General features: G+C 38.5%; 1 protein-coding gene across 1 annotated transcript; it reads right to left on the bottom strand.

Annotated features, from left to right (window-relative positions):
• Positions 1 to 765: 765 nt before the first annotated feature.
• On the bottom strand, positions 766 to 20,504 carry gabra2a (gamma-aminobutyric acid type A receptor subunit alpha2a). Its single transcript, XM_036573897.1, has 10 exons — positions 19,897 to 20,504; positions 19,222 to 19,305; positions 18,595 to 18,710; positions 15,244 to 15,311; positions 8,497 to 8,717; positions 7,618 to 7,700; positions 7,024 to 7,167; positions 5,056 to 5,208; positions 3,150 to 3,352; positions 766 to 1,445 (listed from the first exon to the last, which is right to left on the bottom strand). The coding sequence occupies exons 2-10, from the start codon at positions 19,290 to 19,292 to the stop codon at positions 1,149 to 1,151; spliced, it is 1,356 nt and encodes a 451-aa protein (XP_036429790.1). The 5' UTR covers positions 19,293 to 19,305; positions 19,897 to 20,504; the 3' UTR covers positions 766 to 1,148.
• Between the last annotated feature and the right edge of the window lie 777 nt (positions 20,505 to 21,281).

Genomic DNA, 21,281 nt, shown 5'->3' with positions numbered 1-21,281 from the left:
GCACAAACACGAAGTGCCAAAGAGATTGCAAAATGTAATGGATGTGTAAGACATTGACCGTACAAATTCACATAAATAATAACCTAAAACACTGTTTCTACAAAATCCAAGTGGCTTGGTAAATAAGAGAGTCTTTTTCTGCATTTTATCACTGCGTACAAAAGTAAGGAAAACATAAATAAATCTACAAATGGCTACACAAATTACATGAAATATAATTTATGCTACGGATGAAAAAAACAGGAGAAAATGCTTACATTTATCTCACAGTGATGGACCCAATAAAAGTACTGCTTGTGTGAAGTGAAGAACTGAACCTTACTGCTGGGGTTCAGGGTCGAGTACCACCTAGGCCATGTGCCATCTGTGACACCTTAGCATGTGCTCTTTCTGGGAGAGATGAATAGTAGAACACTGACAGGCTCCTTCATATAAGGTTCTCTAGTCAGCTGGCCAACCGAGCTGAGCAGTTAGCATTCTCCTCCAAGCGTGTTGAGGCATATGATAATTCTGTGGTGTAGGGAGTTTGAAAAGATGCTGTAACAAGCTTCATTTACTTCATGTTTACCAGAGATGTTCACACGAGTCCAGGTCAGGTTTTGAGTCACTTTCATGATAAAATAACCCTTAGTCTGCAAGACAGAATGGCACTACAAGAAAAGACATAAAACAACATGAAATGGTTGGTTAGTCTGTAGTTTATGTAGCACATATGTGGCTAACTAATAGCTGAAGTTTTAGTAAGTTTTAAAGGAATGTGATCTGTAAGTTGTTAAAACTGTAGCTAGATGAGCTTGCTATCCATACTTCCAAACCACATGCTAGCATTTCAAGTTGTTTTCCTCTTTCTTTTAAACACCACATGTACTGTGTGTAGCACTTCATTCTGTCCTTCAGACTGAAGATTTTTCCATAATAAAAGGCTTTTTACTTAAAGCCGTGTCGAACCTGACGCCCAACAGTGAAGGCCTGTTATCCTTCTGTGGACTTGCCAGTGGAAGGATGAAGAACATGGTGTATTCTCATAGTAAGACAAAAATGCCAACCATAACACTAAACAAGTGCAAAAGCCTGCCACTGATCTGTGTGTGTGCGAGTGTGTGTGTGTTGTGAGAGGGCATTGGACATACGTGGCTGAAATGGACGGTTCAGTGAGAGGGGACCATGTTCTTAATGACAGGCTCTCTGTTGAGATAAGTGGCCCAGTAGACCAGGTTGAAGCTGCCAAAGAGCACAGGGAAGATGATGCGGGACATGCGGTCAATTTTGCTCACGCTATTGAAGGTCTTCTTGCTCTCTTTAGCTGCAGGCTGAGCTTTAGCAGGCTCTGCTGGTGCGCTCTTGGAGACGGTGGGAAGGGCTGAGTCTTTACCAATGTGGGGAGCGTAGTTAGCCACGGCAACTGCATAAGCGTTGTTCTTCTTCATAATGGAGCCCTCCTTTTTCTGTGAATGTGTCACTCAGTTAGTACAGAAATGCAAAATCACATTATATGTACTTTAGAGGCCATAAAATGAAAGGAAATACTACAAAGTCAGGTCCATAAACATTTAGATGTTGACAAAGCTTTTTTTAAACATTAAGTTTGGCCAAATTAACTACAGCGTACATTCTTACAAAGAAGGCACACTAGTGAGTGCAGAAACACAAAAAAAGCCAGGGAGAGCACAAATAAAAACTGTGGTGGATGACAGTTCACAATTCAGAATTCCTAACGTGGTGATCAAGAAGTGAACCATTGATAAGCCTCATAAACAGGAAGACCAAAAAGAGAGTTTGCCAAAAACATTTGCCAAAAGCCTGTACAGTTCTGGAATAACATCTTATGGACAGATGAGACAAAGATCAACTTATACCAGAATGATGAGAAGAGTATGGAGAATAGAAGAAACTGCTCATGATCCAAAGCACACCACCTCATCTGTCAAGCAAGGTGGAGGTAGTTTTATGGTGTGGGCATGTATAGCTGCCAAAGAAACTTGTTCCCTTGTATTTATTGAAGATGTGACTGCTGATAAAAGCAGCAAGATTAATTTTGAAGTGTATATGGCTATATGGTCTACTCAGATTTGGCCAAACCTCAATGCATAGTGCTGCATTGTGCAGAAGCACAATGACCCCATAGCACCCCAAGACATTTTAAAGCCAAAGAAGTGAAATGTTCTGCAATGGTGAAGTCAATCTCATCCAATCGAGCATGCATTCCACTTAACTGAAAACTGAAGGCGAAGCACCCCAAGAACAAGCAGGAACTGAAGATGTTTATGGGGTCTAGACTTCAGGCAGTCAATAACTGGATATGAAAATTCTAAATGACAATTTCATTAATGATTATTTTAGTTTATTCCTTAGTTTTTGAGCCCCTAAAATGGGAGGTCTATGTGTGAAAATGGCTGTAATTTCACCTTTCACCTAATTTGTCTCTAAATACCCTCAAATTAAAACTAAAATTTAAACTAAAATTCACAATTAATTCCAACTAAAATATGCTGTGGTAGACAGCTAATATAACAATAACTTTATATACGTCCAAATATTTATGGACCTGACTGTATAGTCGCTGTTATGAAAAAAAAAAACTTTTTTTGTTTTAGACCATTCAAAATTTTGCTTGCTAAATTTTGTGTACATTTCCTGAAAAAAAAAATTATATACGTATATATATATATATATATATATATATATATATATATATATATATATACCGTAGATGTTATATAGACGATAAGGACATTTTTTCTTTCCCATATGAAGTTACTGAGTGCATTTACATGTTTAAAATAAGGTGATGACTGTAGGAAAATCCTTTTTGGCAATTTTGGCAATTATTTATCCAACATATTTATTTGCACTTATTAATGGGAAAACTTGAGGTTTACTTGAGTCAGTCAAAAATCTGTTTTTTTTTATATATGACAAACTGAATAATCTGGTAATGATCATATTATTAGTGTGTATATAAAGGTACTCAAGATTTTTTTTTGTACGACAGCGACTATACTCAGTATTGCATCCACTGCAAAGACTATTCACATGAGCTCAGTAGTCCAGATATGAGCGCACTCAACAAATGAAACACAGCTTCTCAGCCTTCAGAATCACAGCTGCCAGATGTGTCTCCCTGCGTGAGTCTTCGTAGTCATGGTTACCTTGTCATTGACGACACTCTTGCCATCCCAGGCCCAGCCGCGTTTGGTGAAGTAGTTGACTGTTGCGAACTCGATGAGTGCGGAGAAGACGAAGGCGTAGCACACAGCGATGAACCAGTCCATAGCGGTAGCATAAGCCACTTTGGGCAGTGAATTACGGGCACTGATACTCAGAGTGGTCATAGTTAGCACTGTGGTCACACCTGGATAAAGAACAGGCCGTAAATACACTCATTCACTTCAAATGGGACAATAATGCTCTTTTAGCTGCTTCCGTTCACTTTTGCTGCTAAGGTCAGTTGCATTTTTCAGGATCTTATGTGCTTTTTCAACTTTTGCTGAAATCGTCTCTAGGAGTCTTATTTTCTGACAGTGTTGCTGCAAAATCAGCAAGTTAGCCAAGGCATCTGTTACAGCGGGTTTATGTTCTTTTTTTTTCCTCAAAGCGCTTTCAGTGGAGGACGTATTCAGCTCTAAAGTGGACATGGCGCCAGAGGCCAACAACAAAATAAGGACACCTCAGCATCCGCTGACTTGCATGTTCAAATGGCTGAAAGGAGCCAGATTTTTTCGCCTGAAGACACGCGTCTGTCATCAAGAAGTGCCAACCTCCATGTGACTTCTAGCCTCTAAGTCAGAGAACATTAGTCATAAATCATTTTCCCTTGTTTGTAAAAGCACATTTCTGAGACAGTGTGCTTAGTTAATGTGTTTTTCACAAGTGGATCAAGTCTAATGCTCTGCAGAAAAGGAGATTTAGTACCTCAGAAATCCAAATGTTGTCAATTATTTTTCCTATTAAATTTAGCAGCAGTATACAAGGTTTGATATGATCATAATCATTTTGAAACAACCATATTTGGTCATCTGTGGGCTGGTTTTTGGTCCTCTTAGATGTTTTTTCAGCTACTCATTTCTCCACAGAAAATGCACTTCATGTAATCTGACATGAAATAGCAACACCACACACAAATCTGTTAGGTCAAGTATTAAAAATACTATGGGCATAACCTCTTAAAGCATGTATTTTCATTAGTTAAAGATCTTGCCTTTATATATCAGTAGTTATTGAGTGCTTATCATTTAAAATGTGCTTTTGCTTGGCTTTTTAAAGGCCTTGTTTAATGGAAACCTGAATTAATTTTCCTTGCTGAAATGAATCAGTTTAATGTGCAGTTTTAATGTGCAGTTTCAAAACATACCCTTCACTCCCCGGTCCATGCAGTCCATATATACCAAATAAACCGCAAAAATGATCCATTCTGAATCTATTGTTTTTGTGATGTCACAAAAACCAACATGTTCACATAAATACGTGTATTTAGCCTACAGTAGTTAAGCCCTGCTTTTTCACAAAGAAGTTGTTTTTGGATGAGGCAAAATACAGGGCAGCCAATCAGAACACAGGTCATTTACATTGTCTTAGTGGCACAGTAACAAAAACAGCCCCCTTAATTCTAAGGAATAAAGAGGTTGGAAAATGGTCATGTAAAAATACGTTATTACTGTATTTGGTGCCCACATGAAAGTTACAAGTGGATCTCAGTGGAGAAAACATAACACAAGAATACGCACAATATGGGCCCTTTAAATTGAAATGAAAATTGTACAGACTGGTGGCAGAGAACAGGTGAGGAAGCCAAATGTAAACAGATCCAGCAGCAATGGAAAAACAACATATACACAAATAAATATTTTCTTGTTTGTATTGTAAACACTTGTTTGTATTGTTTATGTGTGCTCAGAAGATACTTTTATCTCTTTGGATGTGATGAGAAAAATGTGTCATTGTGAGAAAAGGCAATCTGCAAAGTTTTACACAAAGCTTTTATCAAAAAAGCAGTACAATAAATTCAACATCATCACTGCAAACACAAGTACACCCAGTACACAGATGATCACTCACCGAATACTGTTCGAGCAGGGACGGATTCACGGTTGAGCCAGAAGGACACCTGGGACAGAATGACCGTCATGATGCAGGGCAGGTAGGTCTGGATCACAAAATAACCAATCTTCCTCTTCAGATGGAAATGAACTGTCATCACTGTGTATTCACCTAGAGAGCACGAGAGGTGTGTTTGAAACATGCTTATAATAAATCTACAACAAATCCTAAATCCAAGAAGGCAATGAACTAAAGTGATAAAGGCGTAGTTAAAGTTGTAAGATGGTTCTGTGGTTATGATCCCACATTATGCTGACTCTGAAGGTCAAACCCTGTAAATCGATGTATTATATACAAGTGTAAAAGATCGAAAGGGGATAATTAATTCTGAAGCATCTAAGTGATGTTACACTTAACACTATTCTATTTAATTAGTGTTGAGCCACTAACATTAAGGAATTCAATTATGGAATTCTATTTAGGAGCAGATTTGGGTTAAAAGGTAACAGATGGGTTTAATAATGCACACAATCAAATTAGTTATATATTAAAATTAGGTGAATAATGTGATGAAACTATGTGATGAAACTATATATAAAATGAATAACTGAGACAGAGAATAAGGAATACTACCTGAATTTTACCTGATAGACAGACAGATTGAGAGAAAGAGAAAGAGAGAGAGAGAGAGAAAGAGCAATCACCCAGAGAAAACCTCTCCTGATCTATCTGAGTGCCGATGTGTCTCTCGGGGAGAGAAATTCTCTCTCTGGAGAGGAATTTTCTCTCATGTGCCAGTAAAACAGATTATTTTAATTACTTTACATTTTTTTCAAGATTTACCATATCGTCATGACGTTGCATTAAAAAATCGAATAAAATATAGCCTTAACATCATAAAGATACATTCTGAATGTCATTTTTAAATAGCCGTATACATGTGTAATGTTTACAACTAAATAATAATTAAAAATAAAAAATAAAAACTGCCCACATGGTTCTCACTGTATATCACTATCATTCAAGACTATTTGCAGTTAGGCCTGGAGTTAAGAACCCTGCCACAGAGCACTGAGACCTTCACCAAGCACTGTGTAGCTCAGAACATACTACTAATACCTGTAACGTAGCACAAAAACTGCATTGTCATATAATCATCATGTAAATGCCTCGCCAGTCATTATATAACAATGTTTAATATGAAACCTTTACTTTATTAGTAGCCTCTGTTTAAAAAACACCGTTGGCAATAATGCTAATTTCTAGTAGTACGAATATGAGATTTTCCATCATATGCTAGCATCAAGCTAACGCCTACGATTTTTCCCCACACTTGGTTCAATACTATACAGCTTCAATCTACACACAGACTTCCAGTTTTACAGTGAATCATTTAGCAAATATTTCAACTTTAAACCTAACTCTGAATATCACTGGATTCACCTGTTCTTTATCAGTCTGCCCAGCTGCTTGGTAAACAAAACAGTTTTTTTTGGAAAGGTTAAGTTCTGTGTGCATTTGTTCCTTTTAGTTCATACACGCAAAGTTAATGACTGCAAACCAACACATGCTTATGAGACTGAGCATTTTTCCCACTCTAATCGGGGTGGAATGTGTGTTTTCCCTTCTTTGAGGAAGCAAAGATCTGTCTGCTCCTCCTTCTGCCATGCTGTGGCTGCATTCATTGTGATCATTTACAAGTTCCGCTCAGAGGACATAACATATCACATCAGAGCATGACTGGGAGCTTATGAAGGCCGAGCTACTCTTTGTCTCTAAAAATCTCTGCTAAAATTGCAACTTGCTTAACTAAATAGCAGGAGCAGTATTTCACAGTGCCCATAATAATTTTACTATTCATGTATAATATCACATTACACCAATTTTCCCGAATACTGGCACATTTCAACTCTGAACAAAGCTCAGAATAGTCTAATCTTAAAGACTGTAGGTAAAGGGAAGAGAAATCAAATAATTTTAACTCACCTGTGCTAGATTTGATGGTTTCATTGCCAACAGTTTGCCCCCTTAAGTCATACTGGTTTAACCTCGATCCATCTGGCGCCACTTCTACTGAAAAGGTGGCATTTCGCGTCCAAACATAGGTCACCTCTGTCAGAGTGTATGCATCTACACACAGAAGTAAGGCAAAGCAAAGCAATACTTAAGTTCAAGGAGGTGAAAACAACTGGACTAACATTTACATATTTTAATGGATTATCTAGATCAGGAAATATGAGGTATTTAAGCATGTAGATGAAGAATGTTACTGTACTGCATGTACTAAGGTGCAAAGCAGCCGTCAGTACAAGTAGGGGAAAAATTAAGGACTGCAGTGCACCCTTCAGGGTTTAGTGGATAGGGCAGGGGTGCCCAATCCTGGTCCTAGAGATCTACCACCCTGCAGACTGTAGCAGCAACCCTAATCAAGCACACCTAAACCAATGGTAAAGGTCTTTATGGGCATCTGAATTTCAGAGCCAGGTGTGCTGAATCTTAACTCTCCAGGGTGGTAGATCTCCAGAACCAGAATTTGGCATGCCTGGGTTAGGGAGTACCAAAAAATATATTTGAACTCACAGCTGCCAAATTTCAGTGGACATGAGTGAGAGTCCATAGGGAAGTCCTCCAAATGCATTGGACACTCTGCCTGCACCGTCAATCTGTATCATACACACAGATACACATTGCCAACAAAATCTAAATCTAAAGATATTTCTCAACCCTGTTTTTGTACAATGAAAGTAACTTCTTTCCATCATAGTCACAGAATTCACACCTGTACTACAATAATCTCCTTCCTCATAGCGGTAATACTGCATCTTTTTGAGCACATAACCAAACCCAGGCTAAATTACAGCCTCCACACAGTGGGGTTAGTTTTAACATGATGTTGCAACTAAGTCTCCTAAAGTTAGCAATAAGAAAAGTCAATATTCCCCAATATAAACTTAAAACATTCATTTTTTTGATGTTTTGTGCATGTATTCATCTGAAATACACCTTACATGTCACTATACTTTATATTTTCAATTTTATTATGCTGACATTTGCTGTTCAAAGCAAACTTTCGGCATTTGACAGCCCCTTTCATTATCATTTTTATGTTGATTCATTTTTTTCTTGCATATGGAAAGTTCATTTGGTTCAAACAGCACAGAACTGTTTTGAAATAATTGTTTTTGCGTCAATTTTCTCCTGTCTGTTACAGTTAACCACGTCTATCTCCACTAACGCAACTTTCAACTGATGATTTTGATGAACTTTAAAACCTTTTTAAATAAAGTTTACATCATCTCATAATGAACTGACACTATCATACAATAGTGTTAAGAATCTTTTCTTGTATAATTACTATTTTAAAGTTGTGTTATGTTAGTCACAATATGCCTATATGAGGTGCTTAACACTTCCAGAACCAAACTACTGGTGAGTGAGTGTAGAGTATAGTTTGTATACCTCATAGTGTAGAGTAATGTCCCATTCTCCATGATCCGCAGCAACTTGTTGGGCATGGTCATGTTGTGGGCCACAGACTTCTTGCCGTTGTGGAAGAAGGTGTCGGGGGTCCAGATCTTACTGGCCATCAGGTTATTGAGCCGCAGGATGTTCATTGGCCCGCGGAACTTCAGCCGCTCGTCCGTCCAGCGCTGGCGGAAGAACACGTCTACTGTGTACTCCTGATAAGCACAACACACAGCCAGAGGTGAGCTCTGAGTAATATGGTAATTAGAAGAAGAGAAGTTAGAGCTGCTCAAAGATGAAATGCATTAGTGCTTCTTCTCCACAGTTCAGTCAAGCTTGTTCACAGTCGTTTCAGTGGAGAAAAAACTCCAAATAGCATCATTTTGGGATTCTGTGGCTCATTCCCTAGAGAGTCCTGTCAGGTGTCAGTGAAAACTTTCTCACAGAAGCTTGTGAAGGGAACCATTAGGGAACGGCTCTGCCTGCCACTAAAGAGTTCTCCAAACTCTAACCTGAAAGTATGAAATTTTATGCCACCTCTTCATCACAATTTGGAGACATGAGGAATAGCAGAGTATTAACAAGTTAGATTTACTCAGTTAAGTAAACTTTGGTGGATTTGTACTTTCCTGAGTATTTTGAAAGATAATCCTTTTATTTCTACTCAAGTATATTTGTGAGGACAGTGATCTACATTTTACTCAATTAGATTTTAATTCATTTGCATTTGCTAATTCCATTTTCATATTATGTTTGTGATCTGTACTGCTTTGTGATTGGACATACCACTGACGTTTGAGGTTTTTAATTTGATTTTAGACCAAAAAGACCCCAAACAGACTTCAGCTGCTATGCTGATATTTGCTGAATGCACTAACTGCAGTTCCCTGTGTAGTTCTTAAGCAAGATTTACCTGGTACTATTGTACTTCTACTCAAGTAGTTTTTGAAAGTAACTTTAACTTTGATTTGAAAAATTATTATTAGGTTATCTGCCAACCTCTGGTGATGACATAATATGGGTAAAAGGTATTACAACCTGCAGTGGCTGAATAGAAGAATAAACAGACCGTGGCTACAGATAATTAGTTTTATTCAGGTTAACTTGTACACATCCTTCTCTTCTATGCTGGATATTTTTTCTATAGAAAAAGTCAGAGCAGCTGCTGCTGTGTTTCCATGGCAGCAGGTTTACTGATTGGTTCCGAACATGTTATCGTCATGTTAAAGCGATGTACGCATTAGTTAGTTGTTACTAGTTAAGACAGGACTTATTGAATTGCGGTGCAACTAAATTTAGTGAAAGGATAGTTTGAAACTAACTTAGTGTAACTAAGGACTTAGTAAAGACTTTACACACAACTTAAGTATGAACTTACGCAAAGCTGGTGCAACCCAGTCCAGGTCTGCACCATTTAATTGCATTTACTCATTTACAATGAAAGATTTGAATCTGTAACATTCTGTTCAGACTGAGTGCACAAATGTTTGTATAATACTGAACTTAAGTGTTATATGAACCATCCAACTAAACTCTGACAGAAAAAACAAGACTGAAATAAATCAAAATGAATAGATCAAATAAATGTAATTTAATAAAATAAATAGACAGACTATGATGAGCTAGCTTGCTAGGTTTTGCGTGCTGTTCGCTCTCTTGCAGTAAGACTCAAGCACTAAGAGAAAGAAGCTGCCCAAGACGAGGACTGTCCAGTTTACATTGAAAGAGGTGAAATATATTTATTAAGCATTTGCAAGTTATTCACAGGACATACTTTGTTCATGTATATTCTGTGCCCACATAACTTAAAAGTAAACATATATATAAAAAGGTTTTACAGGTTTATGTGGTTAAATCCAGGACCTGAAAGCTTCAACTTAAAATAAAAAAAACTTCAGTGTATGTTCATCCCTGAGTGTGTGTGTGTGTGTGTGCGCGTGTGACATATCCCAAGTGCTAAAGTGTCAGAAACAGTCCTCATCATCAACTATCCCACAATCCCTTTAGGCACCAGGTTCCCCATAATCGACCCCTCGGGCTCAGAGGAGAGCATAAAGTTGCCATAGCAACAGAGAGAGCACAACACAAAAAGAGGCATTCAGGGAGAATACGTTTGTCGATTCCCAGCTCTCACAAACATACAAACAGTCTCTGAAGATCTCTGATAGATCTCTGGAATGCACAGTCAACCCTCAACTAATGAGGCATAGACATTTTATTAAAGGCTTCAGAGACTCCAGAGCGCAAACGATAAGAGATCATTAGGGGGATAAAAGAAAGTGTGAATTCATGCATTTTTATTCAGTGAGCAGTGAGCAACACACTTCTGAGCAATATTTCTGAGCATGTTTTCCTTCCTGCTTTATCCATTTGATTCTTGATGAAATGAATCTTCTTGATGGTATCTCACCCATCACACATTGCCACTCTGATAGGACAAACGGTGTGAATGGGGACTGTCACCACATCTCTTCAAACTACCTGCCCTGACTTGCTGATACATCACAGGGCTGCCCATGAAGGTGTTGGGGGCGGGGGTGGGTGGGGGGGTGGGTTGGGTGTAAAGCATTCAGTGGCCCAGCCACAAGAAACGTTCAATTTAGACTGTAGCTTATCACTCAAACTGTACATTGCCCCACCTACTAACTGCACGCTCAATGAGGCACAGGGTTTAAATGGTGCAGTGAATAAGAATGGAGTAGTCAACAAGCTAGAGCCAAAACAGTGAAAGTTTAGTGGCAAAGAAATAATAATGTCAATAAATGAAGTTCTAATCTAATCTGTCTTAAAAAAGACTTTATGGAGCAATAACATGGACTGCGAGAGCGTATTGCGTTAGTGTCACGGGTATATTTTGAGCTGCACCTATACATGCATATCTGGCCCTGAGAGCTGAAATAATATTATTCTGTTGGTAAATATTCTTTTAGCACATGTTCGAGGTTTGTGCCTTTGTTTAACCACTATGTGCTGCCATTGTTAAAGGAAGTCACTCAAACACACATTTGAGACATTAACGCAAACTTACACAAACTGGCTGCAGTTAGTTGCTCAAACATTAGTAAACTGAACGGAATATTGCCAGCTGTATTTCCTCTATCTCCATCACTTTTCTGCACAATGCTTTCACGTTTTGCATGATCTTTCCTCAAATGCTTAAGCCTGAAGAAGACAAACGCAATTTGCATTTCTCCCTGCACACAACCCACTGACTACATGTTTAGGCTTGACAGTCATTTTCATATATAATATGAAGAATGTGTCCGGTTTGTACCTGAAACTGTCAAAAAAAGAATAGTACCTCAGGTCCGAGAGACATTACAAAGGAGGTGGAGACAGTTCATTGCTTGAAAAATTGGAAAACCTGTAAACGCACAATATGGCGCCTATTTACAGTGAAATCCACCTTTCTGTAAAAAGAGCCTATTGGCTTGCTGTTAAAGCCGTAAGCGAGGAAAGCTCTCCCTCATTGTACAGAGTTTGTTTTGAATAAAATGTTAGTATTTTTGTGCATTAATAGAGCCAAATGCTACAAACTATTTTTGCCATTTTTGTCAGATTTTATCAATTATTTCAAATATGTATTTGAAACATCACTTTGCCTTTCAGTTTTAAGCTATAGGCCTCTCCCCATTCAAAGAGATAGGAGCCTGGTCTTCTACAGCAGGTAACTGCCCTGGAGCACTGCCAAGATGAAGAGGGTGAACAGACTTCCCGTTAGCACTTCTGGTTGCACCAAGCAGCCATGATAGTGAAAATAAAGTTTCCTCAAAGTTTGTAAATATAGACAACACATATTTTACAAGCTAGATTTCATTTTTCTTTTATAAAATCTAAAAACAAATGTTCTCTTAAAATCCTTTTAGGGCGTTTTCACATCTAAAATGTTTTTGTTACACTGTATACATTTGATCTGGTTAGTTTTGGTTTCACGTTGCAATTCATGAAGTGCACTAAAGAACTTTGTATGATACACCTACGTCTTGTCTTCATCACCTACGTGGGCTGTGTCTCCCTTTACTTGACACTGATTGGTTTGTAGAGGAGCGTACATTTGAGAGAAATGAATATCCATTCTCTCTCATCCTCTCAGAAAAATAAGACATAAGTTTCAGAATTTTTGTGCTTTTTATCAAGTTGACTTTTGACTTATTTGTTGGACCAAATTACAATTAAATATTTACTCTCCTCCTCTCCCCATGTGCTACTGCAGCTCATTTTTACTTCTCTTTTGGTTCTTTTCCTCTACTATTGTTTAATGCACGTGTCAATGTGCCGATTCAGCTCTTCAGCTAATTAGCAAGGCCTTCATGAACTGAATTCAGAGAGTTAGAAGAAGGTAAACACTAATCTCTGCAGCACTTTGGCCCGGAAGGTCCTCAGTTTGACATGCCTGGTTTAATGCCTCAACTTCCTCTAATTGGTCCAAAAGTCCAAACCATCCAAAAAAGTGTTTTCACACTGCAAATGAACTAATCCATGGTTCACTTTGATCCAGGCCGAGATCAACTCTTTTGATTGGATCCAAATTGTGGTCCTTTGGTTTGGACCATGGTCCGAGGCACTTCTCACACCTGCTGTTTTGGTTCAGACCAAACTGAAATGTCCAAAAATATAGGTTTAAAAGCACCTAGAGCTCATCCTCTGCATGTCATGCTTCATGCAAGTTCAATCAACTACAGAATGCGTTGCTAAGCAATGCTATTATCTGATGCACTTTTAGGAGGTCTGGCCCTGCATCTGACCTTTGCTGATCAGAGTCACTCCCCACTGTAATCCATTTTACTGTAGATTAAGCATAACATGGTTATTCAGTGCTAGTCAGAAGTTCAACAGTTCTCAGCTTCAGACACACAGAAAAAAAGCTCTACAGCTGTCGAACACAACCACACAGAGAGAAACAGGGTAATGGAGGTCCCGGGGCTCAGAGGCCCTCCCACAGTACAATCTGTGTGAGTGCACGAAGGGGGTCAGCGAACGCCAGCAGAGAGGAAAAAGAGAGCAAATGAATAATACACAGGGCACCTCATTCTCATGTGAACCTCTCTTGTGCTTTATTCTAAATATTTGAGGGCAGGGAGAGTGTGAAGCAGACTGAAAGTGGGTACTGAGAAAAGCTTTTAGGCTTGTAGCAGATACCAGAGCTATGAATAGACAACAGAGAGAGAATGAGAAAAAGAGATAGAGAGAATAAGTGAATGACAGAGAAAAACATACAACAAAACAGGACCTGAATACATGATTAGGGCTGGGTGTCAAAATTCAGTACATTGACTGAATCATTTCAGTACCACAGAATATCACAGTTATTCACTCAACATTAAATTACATTCCTTTCAGCATCTATGAGCCAATAAGCATGCTTGATTCAAAACCTTGATTGGTGATTAGTCTAAATTACGTCCTGTAAGCATGTTTTTAATGTCAGAGCTTCTTAAGGTCCCAGGGAACAGTGTAAAATATTAAAAAATGTTTGTATGATACTAAAATTGATTATTAATTACTAAAATAAAATTGATATTTTTAAATCTGGCTTAGTTTGAATGAAAAAAAAACAAGACAGAAGGATAACAGCTTAACGCTTATCAGACCAATCTGAGAACAATGTGGGCGTGGTCCTAATATTCTAATGAGCATGGCTGAGTGACAGCCCTTAGTCCACAGCTCCCTGCCAGCTTCATCACTGAAGCAGAACTAACCATCACAGCACAAGCGAAAAGAAATGGCTGTAAACAGGCCGTACATATACAGGTGGTGTTGCAGACCCCACTGTGTCCGCTCAGTCAACACAAATCATCCAGCTTTTATATGGTAAATGTTCTTAATCACTATACTGCTGGATGTGCTTCCAGGGAATGCATGTGTGGCCAACTGACTGAACGAACGGATGAATGGGCATTTTTGCTAGTACAGTTATGCCTGCTAGGTTAGCTTTTATGTGTTGTTAGCTGTGTGGTCAGGATTGGTGAGAATAATGCTTATATATGCGCCACCCCAAATTACCACTGCCTATTTTACATAGAGAGAGGAGAATGTTAGCAAAATGGACCATTTATTAGGCTTCAGGAAGTTATTTACAGGACAACCTTTGCATATGTACATTCTGTGCCCGAAAGAACAGGATTCACTAACTGGTTTAGGTTACCTGGGGCTTGAAATTCTGTGCGGTGCTCCATTGAGGTCAGAAAATATTATTGATACACCAATCAAGGTTTTTTATGGCCAATTTTGCTTCTGATTTCTTTAAATCCAAATTGGCTGATAGCTGTTTTTGGTCAAGCAATAAACCCAAGACTCACACTGTGTGGGCTGGTACTTTCTATTGACCTAGACCACAATATAAATAACATTATTTGCTCTTTAACGGGCCAAACTGGCATTTCAGTTTCTTAAATAAAAAATAAATAAAAAATCAGATGCCTGTTTAAAGAGCATGAACCAAATAAATTGCCATATGGAAAATAACAGGCAACTGGCTGTTTAGCACAATGAGTCATGCATAATTACATTGCTGACTGCTTGGGCTTGGAGTCCAATCATGCATCCCCAGTAAATATGCCCACTTCCAGCACCTCATACTTACTTCAGGTTTAAGTCACACCCATTTTCGGTTTGCAATTTAAAAGAAGGACTCAGGAATTAGTTGTGAAGTCATTAGTGTTGGTATAAACGAATTTAGAACAAAAGCCAGCCCTATACATGCTTATTGAATCAAACAAAAAAAAAGAAGGATATTTTTACCATGTCTGCGTCTGATACTGGCCCAAAACTGGTCACATAAATATCAGTCTTTACTTCCGTCACTCGATCTACAAAACAAAAGCAGAAATAAAGACACTGTGTCATCGTGACTGTATTATCAGTGACAGCAGGAGGCCAGAAAACTCGGAAGTGGAGCTGTGTCGTGTCATGATTAACTCAGACCACACAGCCACAAAGCAATGATTCATCCATGATTCAGATCCATTCATCCACTTGCCTCTGCATTGATTGGAACGGACCGAGTTTCTGTGTGTGTTTGTGTGTGTGTGTAAGTTAATGTTTGTGTCTCTGGGTTATTTTTGGAAAAAATATATACACTAATTATTTCGGAGTCATACGGTGATTGCAATCACCATTGATGAGAACATTTTGCCATGTAGCCCCCATACACTTCTCGGCTTTCATAATTAATTAATTACAGAGACCAAATCACAAATTCATTTAATATATGATTAGATGCACAGCTCTCTCTCTCTCAAAATGCACAATATTTGCATGTCTCAAAGCTCTGATTGACAGCTCACTCTGATAATTGTACATCTATGTTTACTCTGCATATAAGTTATCAGCAACTACTGAAAGTCTACGAGGTGGAGACTGAGTTTGATATTGTGTCAATTTGGGCTTTGTGATTTATTCTGTTTATTGTTTATTGTTTGTGGATCTTTTGATCATCCACACCACATCACAGTAGTGAATAGGTGTTAAAAATGAGGTGAAAATAAAAATAAACATGTGCATGAGCAGCTTCAGACAGCATCCATTATTCTACCACACATGACACCAATAAACCATGTTCTCTAAAGAACAATGCAGTAATCATGGTCAGCAATCAGTATCTACATTGTATACATAGGACTCTGTTTCACTGTAATTACAACAGGTGCTGTGTTTTACAAAGGATGTTACAGAAATATGCATGTTTCATCTATAACAACATCATGCAACATATATGATTATGAACATTTAATAAGGTTTATACTGCTATGATAAATGCTACCTGATAACAGATGCATGTACCTCTGAGTCTTTGCATAACCAAGGTTACAGTTTCCCAGGAGTGCTAGTCCACTGTGGGCTGCTAAAAGCTTTTTTATTGACTGATTGATTTTTTAGGTCATAACAAAGTCCAGACAAATATCTGGAATCTTGTTTATATTTACATGCAGAGTTGAATATATAGATTTAAAGCTATGTTTTTATGAAACAACATACAGCAAACAAATTCTGAAATCTTTTAAGACAAATAATCTGCAGCACAGAAAACATCTCTGCCAAATCAATTCAGATCTAGTTAAAACTGACTTCATTTAAACTTAACTCCGCACTGTGCTGCACACATATTTCAGAAACAAAACACATAACAACATCTTTGATTAACTAACAGACAGTGCGCCTGCTGCAGCTTCAATAAGAGACGCTCACCCGAGGGAACTAAAGGGAAACAGACGCTATTATTACTTTGTAAACACCCTTTCCACACAAATACTCTCGCTATCACACACCTTTGAAACTGCAGAGTGCTAAAAGGTAGTGTAATCAAGAGCACAGAATCTTAGAATTTTCTTAAAACAATCATCACACTATTGAGGTGTATGATATATAGTGCTGTCTGTTAGGCCTGGCTGAATGGGCGATACAATCGGATACAGTCAATGATTGACAAGTAACCCGATGACGATGCTTTAAAGGGGATAATCACTGTGTTAGGACAGTGATAGAGAACTAGAGAGGACTAATTTACCTTTAAATAGCTTGCTAAATGATATTGCAGAATGTGTACGCATAATGTTTTATTCACTTTTACTGTTTAAACAGTGGATTATTATGGGGCCTTAAAAAGCCACTAGGCTACAGTAGAGTAAATTAACCACTGTCTCTGCTGCATGTTTCCAGAGTGTAACATACTGTTTGGCAGCATTTTGAAAATATAATACTACATCGTTTTCCAAAGGCATCTATAGCTGAATTCCAGAGTAACTATGCTGTAACCATGGAAAAACTTGTTTTTTATATGTAAAGTACATCAACATGGCTTTGGAACTCCTTTAAGGCCTGTGTTGCAGTTTGAAGTTTCTCAAACAAGGAGTACTATTAGCACTCAAGTCACCTATGAACCTACACAAGAAGTATATGAATGCACATTTGCAGTAGCAACTATTAATCCCTTTAAATCTCAGGCTTATGATTTACTTAAGGCTTATTTTTCAGTAACTACAGGGATTACGATACAAACTGGTTGAGCAACTCTTAGGTTGTAGAAGTGTGTATTAAACCCTTTGGTTCTATTTTTAAAACCCTTGTCTTTTAAGGGATCAAAATGACAAGCAAAGTAGTTTTCAAAACATGTTGATTTTTTATGAAAGAGTTTCATTAAAATAGTTAAATCATATAAACTAAAAGCAGAACAGAAAGTAGGAAAGCTGGACCACATGTATTAGCTTGGGAAGGGCCCAAAATCAATAATCGTGATTTTTTAACTAGAAAATGTTGTGCTAATTATCTTTAGATATTGCTCGGGCAAAGTGTCTGATATATTATGCACCAATTATGCTGTTCCAGTAGGAGTCCTTGGACAAGACGTTGAACATTGCATTATTCTACCATTGTAAGTGGCTCTGGATGAGATATTTTAATGTAAATGTTTACTATTTACTTTCATAATATAATGTAAATGTTCACAATAATTACAGTTTAATTACTGTAAAATTACACAAATTCTAAATGAAATTAGAAAATACTCACAGCCGTATATATAATCTTATTTCATTAATCGGCCCATATCATGGAAAAACAAATTTCACTCATTTTTTTAAATAAAAGAGTTTGCTGTGATATGCAAACATATTTAAAGTTTTAAAACGAACCAGTCATATATAGAAACTAAGTTGCAGAAACAGTATATCTGACATGTCTGAAAACAAAGGCATAAACATATATCCACCTACTGAGGCTACAGCAGATTATCCCCATCTATTCACACTGAAGTTAAAAGAGGTGCTTCAGTCTGGACTGCTTTTTTAGTAAGGAACAGTACAGGGCAGCCAATCAGAACAGAGATAATTTGTATATATCAATCATAAAGGCACGGTAACAATGTAAAAATTATTTACAGCTGTTTTTAGTATATAAAACTATACAAATGTTAGAAGTGGACCAAAGGAGGAAAAATAAAATGCAAGAATAATGTAGGATGGGGCATAATTTTTCCTTCTCCTACAACATTACCATTTCAGAAATATGAGTTTTTTTTATGGTGATATACTGGCTGGATCCTTTTAATAGGCAGGCACCATTAAAGCAAGGCACTTAAAGTTCCTCATCACTCACCTCCGAGACCCGGTCTCAGTCTGTTGTCATAGCCATCCAACAGTCGATCCAGAATCCGTGTGAAAAGCGTGATGTTGTTTTTGAATGCATCTGATGCAGACACTCCCACTCTAGATCTTCACATAATAAAAAAACAAAACACATCAATTGAGATGTCTACAACTCTGCATCAACACTGCACTGTGTTTCTGTCTGTTATTAATACAAGATCTGAACAGCTGACATCAGTACTGAAATACACCTGAGACACATAGTAACAATACAGGATAATGGAAATTGGTTAAGAAACAAATGGTTTAATTCTGAATTAGACTAGCCTGCCTGTGTCTACTGTGTCTCCTCTGTTTTATGTGAGGGAAGGAGATCCTTCAGTCTTCATTTCATATTGATACATATGTCCTGATCATAAATCATTCATAAATACAGGACACACTCAAAGAATCTGACACATCAGAGGAATCAAAGATTCTGGTGTGCACTTACAAATTCGTCAGTGTGCCAGTTCTCTTCAAGAAGGTTATTCACTGTTAAATGACAGTGCTATGCACCGATGCCCTTTCGAGATGGGCAATTCAAGGCGTTCACCACTGTCATTTTAAGAGCTGAACACAAACAAATTGCACTCACCGAGGCTGCCAGGCCACCAAGAGCGAAAGGTAGACCAGCAATCCATACGAGCAACCTTTTCGGCCTTTCATTTCTGAACAATCCCTGCAATTTTGACAGAGCAAACTAATAATATGGCAAAGTCTAGGCTACAACTCAAAACTTCCTATGACATTCATAAAAAGCATGAATTTTGACTGAACACAGCAAAATGACTAGTCAGATTAATGCTACTTACATCTAATTAGTCTAGACCAAATAGACTGACTATACTGTCCAAGCTGACCGTAATTCCGTTTAATACATGGTTCTTACATGGTTCTTAGCCTTTAATTGGTATGGAACCTTTATTATAAGGAGGCACTTTAAACTTAAAAAGGCTTTTCACATTCACACATCTCATTTACAAAAGGCTTTCTTTAAAGATCAACTCTTTGAAAGGTTCTTTGAGGAAATAGAAGTGGTTCTTCTACGACATCACTCCAAATAACCCCTTTTTTCATACACAAAGCGCGCGCTGCTCTTAGTTTGAAAGTGAGCCACTACGCTTCCGTTTTGAATGACAACACCGTCTTCTCAGAAGTGCTGAACAGAGAAAGCATCAGGTTCAGTGATCTGGAGAACATGATCTGGAGGTGGTTGGCGACTTTACGGCTCAGCACAGGGTCTCTAACACAGCAGAAGAGCGAGATTTACCTGAGCAGGAGCGGCTTTCACAGCACGGCTGCACGTACGCGGGTTTACGGAGAGAGTTGTGCCCCTGGAGCGCGCCCAACAGACTGTGGATCACGGCGGAGAAAATCCGGAAAAAATCCAGGCTGAGCGGAGCTCGTGCGCTCCACCACAGACCACCTGTAAGCACGGAGACGCGGTGTGTGTGTGTGTGTGTGTGTGTGTGGGTGTGGGTGTGTGTGTGGAGCACACACCCCGTCACCGTCTGAACAGCGCGCGGAGGAGTTCAAATCCCGCGTGCCTTCAAAATATCAACAAACTCCGCTGTTCAGAGTGGAAGGCGCTTTGTTCCAGATTAAAGCAAAGCTCCATAGAAAAGAAGCCAGCGAGCACTGCCCTCCACACATACACCCAGCCTCTCCCCTCCTCCTCCTTTATCTTTCTTTTCCCCTCTTTTCCTCTCTCTCTCCCTCTATTTCTCTCCACTCTCCCTCGCCCACACTCACTATCTCTCTTCCCCTGCTGTTGCTTTCACCTCTCACTCTTCCCCCCTATATTTCTCTCTCCAATCTCACTTGCATTCTCACTATCTTCTCCCACTATTTCTCTTTCCTCTCTCTATCTCTCTCTTCCCTGCTCTATTCCTTACTCCTCTCTCTCTCTCTGTTCCCTCCTCTATTTCTCTTTCCACTTTCTCTCTCTCTTCCCTCCTCTATTTTTCTCTTCTCTCTCTCCCTCTATTTCTCTCTCCACTCTCTATCACCCACTCTCACTATCTCTCTTCACCCGCTATTTCTCTTTACCCACTCTTTCTTCCCTTCTCTGTTTCTCTCGTCTCTCTCTTCCCTGCTCTATTTGTCTTTCTTATCCCTCTCTCCCTCTATTTCTCTCTCCACTCTCTCTCGCCCACTCTCACTATCTGTCTTCCCCCACTATTAACTTTTCCTCACTCTCTCTCTTCCCTCCTCTATTTCTCTCCTCTCTCCTCCTCTATTTCTTTTTCTTTTCACTCTCATTGTCTGTCTTTCCTCCTCTATTTCTCTCTCCTCTCTCCTCCTCTATTTCTCTTTCTTTTCACTCTCATTGTTTCTCTCTTTCCTCCTCTATGTCTCTCTTTTACTCACTACCCATCTTACTCATTATTTCTCTCTCTCTCTCTCTAAATATATGTATACACACACACACACACACACACACATTTATGATATAAAACAAGGTCACAGTGTGCACTGAAGAAGGTGGGAGCTATTGTACCAATAAATATTTGGTACAATATACTATTTCAAAATCAATATCTATATATCTATGTAATCTATATACAAATAATAATCTGTAATATTTGTACATTTCTACACTGTGTGCAGAAGTATATTCATCAGTAACCACCACCATCATCATCCTTAGCTGTT

Source organism: Colossoma macropomum, unplaced genomic scaffold (genome assembly GCF_904425465.1).
Source record: "Colossoma macropomum unplaced genomic scaffold, Colossoma_macropomum, whole genome shotgun sequence".
NCBI lineage: Eukaryota > Metazoa > Chordata > Actinopteri > Characiformes > Serrasalmidae > Colossoma > Colossoma macropomum.
Note: the sequence above shows the minus strand (reverse complement) of the source record. Positions and strands in the feature narration are given on the sequence as shown.

What these genes read in the sequence shown, in the direction of transcription:
- gabra2a (XM_036573897.1), bottom strand. Translation starts at nt 19,292, where the DNA reads ATGAAAGGCCGAAAAGGTTGCTCGTATGGATTGCTGGTCTACCTTTCG. An exon ending in CAGTATCAGACGCAGACATG is followed by an intron (nt 8,718 to 15,243) that starts GTAAAAATATCC and finishes TGTGCTTATCAG; the next exon opens with GAGTACACAGTAGACGTGTT. An exon ending in CCCTGCTCGAACAGTATTCG is followed by an intron (nt 3,353 to 5,055) that starts GTGAGTGATCAT and finishes TTCTTTATCCAG; the next exon opens with GTGTGACCACAGTGCTAACT.